Source organism: Mus caroli, unplaced genomic scaffold, assembly GCF_978045245.1.
Source record: "Mus caroli unplaced genomic scaffold, Mus_caroli_1 scaffold_6, whole genome shotgun sequence".
Taxonomy (NCBI): Eukaryota; Metazoa; Chordata; class Mammalia; order Rodentia; family Muridae; genus Mus; species Mus caroli.
This window is the reverse complement of record NW_028227261.1, coordinates 112,854,096-112,867,767: the sequence shown is the minus strand read 5'-3', so window position 1 is coordinate 112,867,767 and position 13,672 is coordinate 112,854,096. Positions and strand designations below refer to the sequence as shown.

At 53.7% G+C, this 13,672-nt stretch overlaps 2 protein-coding genes across 3 annotated transcripts in view; one reads left to right on the top strand and one right to left on the bottom strand.

Moving 5' to 3' along the window:
* The window catches only part of Dnai1 (dynein axonemal intermediate chain 1), a 66,672-nt gene extending 56,393 nt beyond the window's left edge, over positions 1-10,279 (top strand). For both annotated transcript variants that reach the window (XM_021159678.2, XM_021159679.3), the window contains 7 exons: positions 1,794-1,883; positions 1,999-2,086; positions 2,629-2,708; positions 4,229-4,377; positions 4,478-4,577; positions 7,072-7,257; positions 9,982-10,279. In XM_021159678.2, the coding sequence (XP_021015337.1) occupies positions 1,794-1,883; positions 1,999-2,086; positions 2,629-2,708; positions 4,229-4,377; positions 4,478-4,577; positions 7,072-7,257; positions 9,982-10,080 (792 nt within the window). In that variant the 3' untranslated portion in view covers positions 10,081-10,279. The remainder of the gene's footprint in view (positions 1-1,793; positions 1,884-1,998; positions 2,087-2,628; positions 2,709-4,228; positions 4,378-4,477; positions 4,578-7,071; positions 7,258-9,981) is intronic.
* Positions 10,280-10,316: 37 nt separating this feature from the next.
* Enho (energy homeostasis associated) lies at positions 10,317-12,350 on the bottom strand. Its single transcript, XM_021159680.2, has 2 exons — positions 12,047-12,350; positions 10,317-11,119 (listed from the first exon to the last, which is right to left on the bottom strand). Exon 2 carries the CDS (start codon positions 10,958-10,960, stop codon positions 10,730-10,732), a length of 231 nt encoding a protein of 76 aa, XP_021015339.1. The 5' UTR covers positions 10,961-11,119; positions 12,047-12,350; the 3' UTR covers positions 10,317-10,729.
* Between the last annotated feature and the right edge of the window lie 1,322 nt (positions 12,351-13,672).

The window sequence follows — 13,672 nt, the reverse complement described above, 5'->3', positions numbered from 1 at the left end:
TGATCAGACCCTCCTGTGAAACCTTAGCCAGCAGCAATCTGTGACAGCACAATTCTAGAAAGGCAACAGGAAGAAAGTATAAGCAGAGACTGGGTGCTCGATCCTAATCAGATGCGGCAAAAGAGGAAGAATTGGTGCAGTGCCCCCTGCTGCTCCCCGGGTCCTCACTGGCTCTCTGGATCCTCTCGGCTTTATTCTTACCCTCTCACCTCCACTGTCTAGGATCACACACACACACACACACACAAACACACACACCCCGGGCATGAGGCTGCTAAGTGGGGTGTGAAATACAATTTCCATGAGTGCTGGCGTCTGCTCATTAAACACTTCCCTTTGCAGCTCCCCTGCGCCTCTTACAGCCTGGCCTTTGACACCTTTGTCCCCTCCCCCCTTTAAAGGGACCATGTTTGCACAGAAGGGGAAGTAGTCTCCAGATGCATCCTTATTGTGCCTTACAGCCTCTGCAAAATTCTGGCCTCCCAGTGAAAGCACAAAAGAACCCGCTACCCAGACAAGCCCAGGCAGGACTCAGCCTGGCCTCCCGCAGCGGCTCCAATCGGATTCACCAGGCCTAGGGGCTGGATGGAGAGAGACAACCCCTTCTCTTCCCCCACCCCCCAGCCACCCTCCTTTCCAACAGCCATGGTGACAGCTGTGGTTACAGGCAACAGCAGTTACAGGCAACAGGCCTAGGTTCTTGGCCTCCCTCTCTGAACCTCAGCTTGTGACAGAGGGAGGAGACTGGACAGGGGTCCCAGCATGGGGGGTCTGGAGGGAGTCAGAGGATGGAAAGCTCTGGGCACCCAGCCCCACCCCAGCTTTTGGGGACTTGGCTTGGCCAAGCCTCCACATCTGGCAACAGAAACTTGAGCCTCAAGCGTGTCATCTTCATAAGACAACAGCTCTGTCTCCAAAACACTTTCCCATATGTTTGCTTCCAGCCTCGAGAAGACGGGTGGGGCAGGGTAATTAACCCGGATTTGCAGATGGAGAAACGCAGCTCAAATCTGGGATTTGGGAGCAAGATTCTGGGAGCAGGAGCTAGTGCCGGTTTGAAGGTGGGAGCAAAGGAGACTTTCAAGTTAAAGGCCAAGCCTAGAAGAGGGGATGGCCTCCTTCCCCCACATATCTCCCCACAGCCGCTTGCAGCCCACCTTCCTAGGATGATGTTACTAGTGCGGCTGTCAGCTAGCTAGAGTGTTTGCTCGTTTTTTGAGACAGGAGCTTGCTGTGTAGCCCAGCTGCTCTAGAACTCATGATCCTCCTGCCTGTCCTCTGAAAGCTCGAAGTCACTTCTCACAGATGCCATCAAGCAGAAGTATTTGCCACCATGCCTGGCCCCCATTAGCGATTATTATTGTAACACTTAACAATGTGCAGTTTATATATGGCATAGCATTTACTTCTCACTGTATGCCTATGTTATCGTTATCATGGCTTCCATTTTATAAGTGAAAGGGCGAGTTGTGGGGCTCTGACCTTTCCAGGTCATGGCTGTGTGGGGAGATTAAACCCACAACAAGAACTTCTTCCCACAACTAGACCGCTAGAACCCGACCCAGGGAGAAATTGAGTACCTCCTGCCAAAACCGCACCTTAAGGCAGTGCTCAGACTGCTATGGTGGTCCCAGGTTGGGTGAAATGAGATCAGAAGGTCTCATCATGGAGTTCTGGGAAATGGGCTCCTAGAACTTGCACCTGAGCCACGGGTGAGTGCCTGGTGAGCCCCACCTACAGCTGTAACTCCGCACCCTAACAGAGTTCCAAAACTGTGGCTTGGGGTGTTTCAGGTTAAGTGGCAGAAGGATGACATGGACCACAACCTCAACTTCTTTTCTGTGTCGTCCGATGGCAGGATAGTGTCATGGACCCTCGTCAAGGTGCCTGCTTCCCAGAAAGGGTCATGGAGGGGTGAGTGGGGAAGTGGGAGGAGCTAAATGGCAAAAAGCTACCGAACTAATCTAGTCCTTCGTCTCTCCATCCCTCTGCCTGCAGAGCGAGCTGGTTCACATCGACGTTATCAAGCTGAAGACTGAAGGCAGCACTACAGAAATCCCCGAGGGGCTGCAGTTGCACACTGTAGGTAGGAGCCCCAGCCTTCACACCCCTAGCCCGGCAAGACCGTCCAGTCCCAGCACCCAGGATCAGTGGCTGTGACAATTCAGGAGGCTGGAAAGCCTAGCTCTATGGGCTGAGCCCTTGACCACTGGCACACGGGATCCAGGCAGACCCTGCTCTAGTTTATGCTAATCAGGTGCTGCTATGCAGATCCATCCCTGTTTATGCAGATCTAAGCCCTGTTTACCCAGATCCTGTCCGTGTTTACTCAATCCCTACGCTGTTTATGCAGACTCTATCCCTGTTTGCACAGACCATGTCCCTGTTTGCAGACCCCCATCCCTGTTTACCATGACCCTGACCCTGTTTAACTCAATTCCTGCCTTGTTTACCCAGGCCTCCATTCCTGTCTGCCGAGTCCATACAGCCTAGGGCAAGCAAGCCCGAGGTCCAGTTTCTGTTTTTCTGGCCAGAGCCCAGCCCTCAGAGCAGCTATTTGTCCAACAGTGAGCTGGGTGGGAGGCTCCCTCTGAGAACCAGTCTAAGTCTGTCCCCTCTTCTTCCAAGGCTGTGGCACTGCCTTTGACTTCCACAAAGAGATCGACTACATGTTCCTGGTGGGCACAGAAGAGGGAAAAATCTACAAGGTGAGGTGGCACTGCCCGCTCTGTCAGCTCCTCATGGGGCCATTGGACCTAAGCACCTACTAGGGTCTTCACCAGCCATCCTCAACACATCCCACTCTGACGTCATCATCTCACCTCAACACACCCTACTCTGACGTCATCATCTAGTGTTTGCTGTTCTGGACACCTCTGGGGGGGGGTGGGCAGAGGAAGAATGCATTTTTTAAAAGTTTTAAAATTGTGGTGTGGTGTGGTGTGTGTGTGTATGTGTGTGTGTGTGTTGTGTGTATTAGATGTATGGGCACACTCATGTCACACTGTATATGGGGAGGTCTGGGGCTCTAACTCAGGTCTTCAGGCTTGGTGACAAGCACCTTTAGCCACTGTGCCATCCTACAAGTGCAGAGAGGCTTCCCTGATTCATTTTTTTAAACATCTATTTATTAAATGATGGTGTGTGTGTGGTACATCCATGCCACAACACATGCATGTAGATGAGCAGGTACAGCTTGTAGGCCTTTTCCAAGTTAAATTCCTCGTCAGGCTTAGCGACAGGCACCAGCCCAGGAATTCACATCTTGGTCTGCTCGGCTGTCAGGAAAAGACAACAAACAGAAAAGGTGATGGAGGATCTAGAGTGACTTCAACCAGTCTCTTTCCCCTTTCCTAAGAGGCAGGCATGGGGCTAGGGGGTTGGGGGAGCTAGGAACATTCTGGGCAGACTTCCTGGAGGAGATCTGAACTTGAACTGGGCTCTGAAGGCCAGCTATCAAGCAGCTTGATCTCTGGATACGAGGTGCATGGCTGCCGGCAGGACACAGCCTGCACAGCCAGTTCTCGGGCCTGGCTCGGTGTTAGTAGGTGAATATCCCTCTGAACCTCCATCGTCCAGAAATAGCTTTGCTGTGAGCTTTTCTTAGGCTCAGAGAATCAGAATGTTAATTACAGACAGCCTCGCGGGAGCCCCAGAGGCCCAGCCAGAGTTGGTCTGAATGCAAAAGAGGTCCCCACCCCCTCTCCACCCCTCCCGGTGGCAGCAGGAGAGAGGCAGGGGGAAGAAAAGGCTGGTCATTTTGTCTCCCGGAAGGGAGGGAGGGAGGGAGAGAGGCTTGCTGGCCGGGGCAGATACTGCATGGGAAATCTGGAGATCTGAGACAGCTCCTGGCTCTGCATCTGTCCTTACCTGTTCAAGGTGGGTTGCTACTTACTGTAGTGTGGATGATATCCAAGCTGCAGCGAACCCTTGGCACTGTCTACCCACAGGCTTTGGCGTGGACAAAGTAGGCTGTACCGAATCTTTGCCCAGGGCTTGAGACCCACTCTGCCTTGGAGAGAGAAGTCACTTTCTAACTCACCTTCCCTTCACCTCCCCAAGAGGGCTCCATGCCCAGCCTGGACTCTAGTCTTAAAGTGCTTTCTCTCCCTTCCAGAGGTGGGGAACAGATGGACAGCCTCCAGGGCCCCTAGGGAAAAGGTTGCTGCTGGCTTTTCTCTGCCGAGTCCGACCCTCCTTAATCGGCCATTCTTTATCCCTGCCACAGTGCTCCAAATCCTACTCCAGCCAGTTCTTGGACACCTATGATGCTCACAACATGGCAGTAGACGCTGTGCTATGGAACCCATACCACACCAAGGTCTTCATGTCCTGCAGCTCTGACTGGACAGTGAAGATCTGGGACCACACCATCAAGTGAGGGGCCTGTCTGGGCCCTGCCTGCCCCGCACCCTCCCCTCAGCTCTGACACTGTGACTCCCTTTGTGTTATGGGCTTGTCCCTTCTGCTACTGCAGGACCCCTATGTTCATTTATGATCTGAACTCAGCGGTGGGTGACGTGGCCTGGGCACCGTACTCTTCCACTGTGTTTGCAGCAGTCACTACGGACGGGAAGGTGAGTTGTCTTGTTCTCACCCTGCTGAGCCCCCACAGAGACAAAGGGGAATCTCAGCGTCTCTGTCCTAGAGAGCCCACCACATGCCACCCAGGTCAGTAGGGGATGATGGGCCGCGGGGTTATGTACTGCAGGGCCAGGCTCTGCAGGGAAATGTGGAGGAATCCTTCATCACAGGGGCCTCAAGGAAGGGACAGGAGTGTTCACCTTGAGGAACAGGCCCTCTGGGGAAATGAGGTGTCACCCAGAAGGTGTCTTCCTTGACACCTTCCTGGGGCGGGGCATTAGAGGGTGCCTAGCCTGTGGGCCAGTCACTGGTCAGTAGGTAGTGAGGCTGTCACCTCCAGCAGTGTCCATGCTAGTTCTAGGAGCTTGGGTAGAGATAGACAGAGGCCCCAAAGCCACCTTTTAATGGGAATGTTCTTAGGTGCAGCCTTGTTTTTTTCATGGAATCTGATATAACTTGAAAAGCTCTTGCAGCCCCAAGAAAATAATGCAGCGATTCAGTCATGCCTGCCAGCCACCGGTTTCCTGAACACATTGCTAAGGGTCAACCACGGTGCTCAGCTCCAGGCTAGAATCTGCTGGTTATGGAGCTCACATTAGAGTGGGAAAGAATATTTAAAAAAAAAAAAAAAACCAAACCAACACCAATAACAAGCCCCAGGCATCAAATTCCCACCATATCAGAGCAGAGGACAGGAAGCGGGTAGTGTCAGGGTGGAACAACAAGGAGGCCAGTGTCTATCACATCATGAACAGCAAATAGAAGGCAGTGTATATGCTGAAGGAACAGAGTCAGTAGCCAAGGAACATATGACAACCGTAGATGACATGGAGAGCGTATGCTAAATAAAACAGTCCAGCCACAAAAGAACAAATGTATGGTAAGTCCAAGACAGATCTGAGCAGCGCGCTTCGTGTGCAGAGACAAGTCCTCAGAGGTGCAGAGTAGATCTGTGTCTGCCGCAGAACGGGTGAGAAAAACACATGGGAGTGACTGTTAACGAGTGCAGAGCTTGTCCTGTGGGTGAAGGAAACACCTTAAATTTGCTGTGATAATAATGGTCTGATAAGTGAATATGCTTAAAACCAAGAAGTGTCTACTTGCAGCCTGCTAGATGGATGCACCTTATAGCATGTGAATTATATCTCCATAAAGCTGTTATAGCAAACAGAAAAGGCCGGGCTTGATGGTAAATGCCTCGGCCTACCTATATAACCCCAGCATTCAGAAGGCCGAGACCAGAGGACTAAACGTTTGAAGGGAGTCTGGATTACATAGCAAGTGCAGGCAGGCCTGATTGCACTGTATATGGAGACCTGAGGGTGGGGTGGGGTGGGGTGGGTGGTGGGGGTGTTGGTGTTTCTTGGGAAAGGCTTCTTTGAAGAATCGAGAAAGACTGAGAGCTGAATGACAAGCACTGACCTTTGACTTTTTTGTTTGCCTTGTTTTTTCTTGGGGGGTGGGGACACAGAGTCTCTCTATTATGTAGCTCTTACAACAGCTCTGTACCTGTTCTCTTACAAGCTAGCCTCCATCTCACAGAGATCCATCTGCCTCTGCCTCCTGCGTGCTGGAATCAAAGGTGTGCGCCCTTTGCTAGCCTTGAAGGACTCATTGTGAGGATGCGGTGGGGAAGCTGTCCACACCGAGGCAATAGGACACCAGTGTTCTGACATGGGATGAGCTCATCAGCCTTAGGGGCAGAGGCAGCATGCCTGCGGCATAGTGAGCAAGGGGGAGGGCTTAGGATGGGATGAAGACACGGGCAAGCACGTGGAATCTGGCTCCAAAGAGACTGGGCGAACTGTTTAAGGCAAGTCTGGGTAGTAAAAGCAGGGAGACTAGGTAGCTGTGGCAGTGGCAGCCGATAGTGATTTGGACTCTGAGTGAGGCAAGGATACTGTCCAACATTTATTAGGCACTTAGGCATCAAACTCGGAGATCATTTTGTATGTATTAGCTGGGATAGACCCCTGACTCTGCCACTTACAAGCAAGTTAGCTTCCAAGTCCTCATTTATAAAATAGGGATAGTAATAGAACCACAGTGTGGAGTGGTTGTGAGGGTATAATTAGACGATCCAATCTTGTAACACTCCTGCCCAGAGCCTGGAACATAGTAAACCTATTAGACTAGATAAATGGTGGCTGCCAGTGTTGGGTTTCTTTGCGGTATTTTCATACATGCATCATTAGAGTTCATTCTGATCACCCTCATCCTTCCCTATCGCCCTCCCTCTGATCCCGTTACCGGTCCCCTTTGTCCCTCTAAGTCTCCCCTCTTTGTCATATACATCCCATAGCTGCTGTTACCATTGCTTCTGGATATACTTAAGATCCTTAATCCTCTTTAACCTCACTCCCTCATGAAATCCCTTCTGTGGCCTTCAGCTTTATTGTGCTGTTAGCCTTCTGTCGGGTTCTCAGAAAGCCCAAGATGGGAGACCAGGGCCTGGTTTACCCGACTGTGACAAGAACCTCTCTGTAGGCCCATGTGTTTGACTTAGCGGTCAACAAGTATGAAGCTATCTGCAACCAGCCTGTGGTAGCCAAGAAGAAGAACAAGATCACCCACGTGCAGTTCAATCCCATCCACCCCATCATAATCGTGGGCGACGACCGTGGCCACATCATCTGTCTCAAGCTCTCTCCCAACTTGCGAAAGATGCCAAAGGTATGGGCTCTGGGAGTCCAGGCTGCCATCAAGAGATGGGGGCGGGGGGGGATGAGAGGGAGGAGCCAGGGGCCACGCCAAGTTTCTGGCATGAAGGATTCAAGGTAAGGATGGTGTCGCTGCCTGAATGGGGAGGCTGGGAAAAACAGGCTGTGAAGTAACAGATGAGTTTTGTGGTACTGCGTCCGAGTTCTCTGTAGGGTCCCGAGGGTGATTTCTCAGGAGTAAGGGGGCTTGGAACATGGAGGAGGCAAGCATCATTGATGTCCTGGAGTGCAGGATGCTGTAGGTGTGACAGGCTACCAGGAGAGGGACTCAAAGCTCGGCTGGAGCATCGCTGCTGGGCATACAGAGTTTCAGCTCCAATGGTTCCTCAACTGGGAGTCGTGGGTCGACCCAGGGAGGGAGGAAATGAGCCGGGTAACTAGGTCAGCAGTTATGCAGACCACCTTCTGAGTTCTGGTTTCGGTTTCTTGGGTCTCTAATAGTGAGAAGACCCTGCCCAGAGTCCAAGGACCCCAAATGTATGACACAAAGCCAAGATCAATGACCTTGAATCTATACCTGAGCCCAAATTCAGATTTCAGACTCAAGCGTCACAGCACAGGCCTTAGGATCCAGAGCCTCAGAACTCAATTCCCAGATACAGAACCCAACTGTATATGAAGTGGGAATGGCTCTTTGCTCTCTAGCCAGCTTTGGGCCAGGGTCAGGGTGAACCAAGTCACCCTCACCATTGAGCCTCCAGGATACAATTTGAGGATATACAGCAGTTGGGGGTAGGGCCTGGGGCTTGTCTTGTCCAGCTACATTCCTTTTCCCCAAGTGTCCCTACCCAGCCAGGGACACTGGCATAGACTATTCTCCACCATGGCCAGGGAGGCACAGGCTAGAAGTGTGGATGGCCCTGTAATTGTAGCCAGCTGGGGGAGGGGGTGGACTTGGCTATAAATACTCAGAAGGCTGCTAAGCGCCTGCAGCTGTGGCCCACAGGCTGTGGTGGGCTTTGGGGGTTGGGGGGAGTCAAGCATGGTCTAAATCTCTTTGCTGAGCCCAGCTCCTTGGCCTCAGGAGGAAGAAAGGCAGCAGCAAATTTTGTAGAACAGATAAAATCTGTTCTTAATTTAATGAGGGGCAGGCTTAAGATGGCAGAGTGGACAGCCCCCCTGGGAGGGTGATGACCACTCTTGGGAGGGAGGCATAGCCCTGACTCCATGAGCGTGGTAGATATGAACGTCCTACGCAGCGCGATGCTGGGAGGCAAGATTTATCACAGTTCCATCTCCTCACACAGCAAGGGTCAGCTGTGGAACTCTGGGAATCTGGAAACCTAAATCGCCAAGGATCTGAGCAAGGACAGTTTGGGGCTAGTTCTTGGGAGGATTAGAAGTTCCTGTGAGACTGCCTCTGACCCTGTCAGCAGTCAAGTGATTCATACCAAAGGAAGTCCTCTGGGCATCCCTACGGTCCTCCCTCCGGGAGCTGCAGATTTCCTGCCCTTCCCAAGAGGACTTACCTCAGACGCCCAGACCTCTCTCCCAGTGAACTTCCCCCGATACCGATACCGTCAGAAGTCAAAAACCATCTTTCCCTTCCTCCTGTACAGATGGGGAAATGAGGCTCAGAAAGCCAAGGGACTTGTCCAGCCTTATGGGAAGCTAATGACAGCAGTGGAAGTAAAAATCAGGTTTCTTTAAGTTCCGAGGGACAGGGTAAAGCTGAGAAATGGCTTAATTATGGAGAGAAAATGGGAAGAGAGGAAACGATGACTCTCCTGTGCCTCTCTCCGACTGGAGCTGTAAGCTGGGTAGAGGCAAAGGCTGCAGGAGTGGAGCAGACCTGGGAGCAGGGGGAGGTGTCAAGGCCAGAGGAAACTGGAGCTCCACTGAGTAGCAGCAGCTAGACTGGGCCCACTGGCTCTGCACCCTCCCCTTACCTTATACCCCAGCAGGTGTAGCTGGGGCAGGTGCCAGAAAGCAGTGGGCACAGGTGGCAGAGAACAGGGGAAAGGGAGCAGATGGCAGCTGCTCAGCCTGTCTCAGCACAGCCCACATCTCACTGGCTGGACAGTAGCTAGACTTTGACTGATGTGGCCTGCCTCCGAATTGTAAGGCCTGTGGGCCAAACGTACCTGTGTCCAAAATTCCATTTTCTCAGGGCCCAACTTACCAATGGAAACACTAGAATGCTTTGCAGGTGGGAGCAAGGGTCTAAGACAGTCCCCAGCACATGGCGTCACATAGACAATCCCGTGCACTTCCCCCGTTTGTTCTGGTTACATGACACATCAAGTCTGGCACCCCTCCCGAACCCTAACCTGAAGGTGTGAGGACACCTGTGGCCTCGTCCACACTACTCTCTCTCTCCCAGTAGCACACATCTATCCCCTCCCACCAGACCCATCCTGAGTGACCCTAACGTGCAGCTCCCGCCTCTCCCCAGAGCCTTTAGTTCTGACGGCGACCTCTGAGGGACTGGGGATAAACGCCTTTCCCCACTCCTTCCTGCACGTAGTGCTTGATTCTTGCTAGGCTGCAGAGATGGAGTTGGAGCCCCCTCACAGACCCTCACCTGGGCCTGAGTCACCTAACCCCCAGTAGGGCTCTGATATTTACTGGGCAGGGGACGGTCAGGAACAGCAGGTTGGGAAGGAGAGCCTGTGGCAGCTCCCCCAAAGCAGCAGTAGTCTGTACCTGTTCCCACTGGTGTTCCCCCTCTTTTCAGGAGAAGAAGGGGCAGGAAGTGCAGAAGGGGCCAGCTGTGGAGATCGCAAAATTGGACAAACTGCTAAACCTCGTGAGGGAAGTAAAAACCAAAACCTGAGTCTGGCCCAGACCCTGCTCCGTGTTCTGAACCCAATACAAGCAAGGACGTGCCTCACCCTGACCAATTCCAGTATTTGCTTTTCTCATTCTGGCTCTTAAGGGCACGCCACCTTTCTCCGTGACCCTCAGCCTCCATTATACCCTCTTTGCACAAATAAAGGCCAGCTGGATGCTCACCTCCTACCTTTGTTTTCTGTTCTACCACACAGCCCCTAAGAAAAGAAATCTCGGGGCAAGCCATAGTTCCATTTATTATCCAACAAACAGTGGGAGGACCAGAGAAGGGGCCCAGCCTGGACACCCTCCCATTATTGCCATGGGGTTCCCGTTTGCTCCCCAACCTAGGGAGCCCAGATGTGCTGAGCCTAGGGAAGGCGTGAACTCAGCCCTTGGCCCTTGGGATGGAGCAGAGTCCAGATGGCCCTGGCCCTAGCACCAACTCCTAACCCCCCTCCAGGCCTTTCTCTCTAGGGCCACTCAGGCCTCTCTTGGAGCCAGGCTGGCTACAATCTAGGCTGCTGGATCCAGCGTCAAATCAACTGGACTCTATAAATTCTGGACCCCAGGCCGACTGACTTCTTGGATTCGATTCCACACTCTGACTCAGGTATACTCAGGTCCAGGACTCCAGGCTAGGCCAGGGCCCTTCAGGGCTGCAGCAGGTAGCTGCCTTCATGGCTGGGCTTCTGGGGTGGTGGCGCCTTCTCAGGACAGGGGCCAGGGCTGGAGTTGGGACTGGATTCTGAGAGAGAATCGACGTCAGCAGAGCGAGAATGGCAGGCCCAGCAGAGAATGACCCAGAGCAGTAGCAGCAAGAAGCCTACGAGGCCATTGCAGACGATGGCGATGAGAGCCCCTTGGGAGATGGCTGCCCCCATGACAGACAGCACCCTCAGGCCAGCGCAGACAGTGGAGCTGCCTCAGCGGCAAGGCCCATGCCGAGGCGCAACTCTGGGGTGGCCGATCATCCAAGGTGGCTGTCCTGTCCACACACAGCGACTTCTGGGCAGGGAAGATGCCCACCTGCAGTCCTGGGCCTGAGGAAGTACAGAGGAAAGTAGACGGAGGTGAGGAGGAAGAAGTGGGCTGAAGCCTAGTGGGACAGCTTCCATCTTTGGCCTCAGGCAGAGAGCAGTGAGTCCCAGCAGGCTCAGGTACCCCACAAAGCCAGCACCTCCACCCTCAGGCCTGGCTCTGAGCCCCTGGGTGCTGTGGTGCAGCCAGAATGGGGAAGCTATAGTAGGCAGGCAGCCTCTTTCTCGTTCTCCTCGGAACTGGTGGGTACAGCCTAGCCCTGCCCACCATGCTTCTAGCCCTTCAGACGTGCTGTTGGTGGGCGGGACTGAGGTGGCTTAAGGCCCAGGAGGAAGATTATGACCATGATTGTAGTGGCTAGGGCATCCTCTCCCTTCTGAGGGCTGCAGTTAGCCAGTCCAGGAGACCTGCAGAGGTGCCAGCTCACACAGAGGGAACTTTGTGGAGGCTCTAGCAGGAACGTGTGGGTTCTGCATACCCAAGGCTGTGTGCCTAGGTGTACCTTTCCCTGGGACTTTGCCTCTCTGGGTCAGGTGTGTGTCTGAACGAACATCTTCCTGTCCCTCTTTCCCTCGCTGGATCTGCATCCTTGCCTCTGCAAACACACCTCTTTGAAGGTGTGTGGCTGCCTGTCTCTCTGTGTCCCTATCTCTGAGTGTCTTGAGTGTTTTATTTATGTGTCTCATTTCTCTACCAGTCTCTCTGTGTATTGCTGTCTCTTTTCACGACTGCATGTCCCTTTGCCCTCGGGGACAGGTCTCCATGGGGTCGGTATCGGTGGTTCTGTGCGTCTTGCATGTGTCTCTGCCTTTGTGTCTATCTCTCCTCCAAGCTGTGTGTCTCTCAGTCTCTGTGTGGGTCACTGTCTCTTTATACTCGTTCAAGATCTCTGTTTTTCGACCCTCTGCCCGTAGGGGAGCCCCCCTTACCTGAGTTGAGCCCGGTGCGCGCCCGCGGGAGGGTCCGGGACAACGGGATGCTCAGCGCCGACTGAGGCTCCAGAGCCTGCGGGCGGGGGGCGGCGGGAGGCGGGCAGGGGAGACGTCCACTCCCCGGGCCCTCCCCCTGGGCCACGCAGCCTCTGCCGGCCGCTCCCGCCGGGGCGCGACCGGGCCGGCCTCTGCCGCGGGCGGTCTGCGGAGAGCGGGCACCTCCTCCCCCTGGGGCGGCGCCTCCTCCGCGGCCGGGGCCGCTAGCTCGCTCGCTCGCTCTCTCGCTCGGCGGCACTCGGGCGGCGGCGGCAGGAGCGTCGAGGAGTTCGGCTGGGCTCGGCTGCGTTCGGCTGGGCTCGGCTACGGCGGGAGGGAGTCGGCTGAGCTCGGCTGAGCTCGGCGGGCTGCAAAAAACAGCGGAGAGCCCCGCCTCGTGAGTGGCCAGCGGCCTGCGGCCCTTTGGGGGCGGAGCCATCTCTGTGCCGCTGCCGCCGTTCAATTGGCTGTCCGGGCCAAGTTCCCGCGCCATTGGTTGTGCTTTGGGGTGGGACATGACCATCCTGGTGCAGGAGAGGAGGGAGGGGCTTGGGAAGGGTTAGAGGAGGGGTATATAGGGGCCACTTTGTTTTGATCCATCCCTTGAGAAAGTGAAGGGCCAGCCCACCTTTTTGCAGGGATTTCTTGCACCTTCCACACCTTCCACCCCCACATGTGCAGCGTCCACCCCTCCATATCTGGGAGAAGTCTGTTTCTATTATCTGAGAAAGTCCATGTGTCTCCACACCTGACCCTCCTCACCTCTCATCTTTCCACATATCCCTCTCCCAGCAGAGTGTAGAGTACCACGTGTCCACTTTACAGCGCCTGTAGATTGCCCCTAGTCCTAATAACAGTGTGATCTCTGGGAATTCATGACCTTTGTTGCGTTTTACTGATTTCTCACCCAGTGTCGGTCACAGGCTTGTGCATGGCTTGCTGGAGGGAACTTGAGACACCTGAAGAATGGCCCAGCTCTGGCTGAACTAGATCCAGTCGTCATGGATGGCCTGACTCTCCATCCTAACAGTTCAGAGACCGAAGTAGCTTGGACAGGAGCAGTCAAGCAGGCCTTCCCCTCCCAGACCCTTAAGTGGCAGTGCCAGTGATGTGACCTAGGGCATTGGGCTCTCACACGCTGGCCCTCCATTGATTCTTTAGTGTTCTTGCGTGTGGCTTCTATCACATATTGTCCATGGACAGTCAGAGACCCATGGCCCCACATACAGCCTTAACTTCCCCCAGAATACTATACTCACAGCAAAATGCATACTGGAGTCACAGTGGTGTTGGTTCCTGGTTCCACTTTCTAACTCTCTTAAACGAAGCTTTCTTGTCCATAAAACTGTCATAGTAATAGCTACTTCTTAGGTTCTCACTAATTCATTTATACCATACCAACCACATCTCAGCAAATGTCAGCCGACAAGCCAAGACCAGGTGGCTAAGGGGCAGGGCTCCTCCTTCCAAGAAAAGGAGAAAGGGGAGTGTAAAGCCATCTCAAGGGCTGAATCATCTGAGACTGCTGTGTTAGAGGCTGTCTAAAATAAACTACGGACCCCGTGGAGTTTGTCAGGATGGATTAAT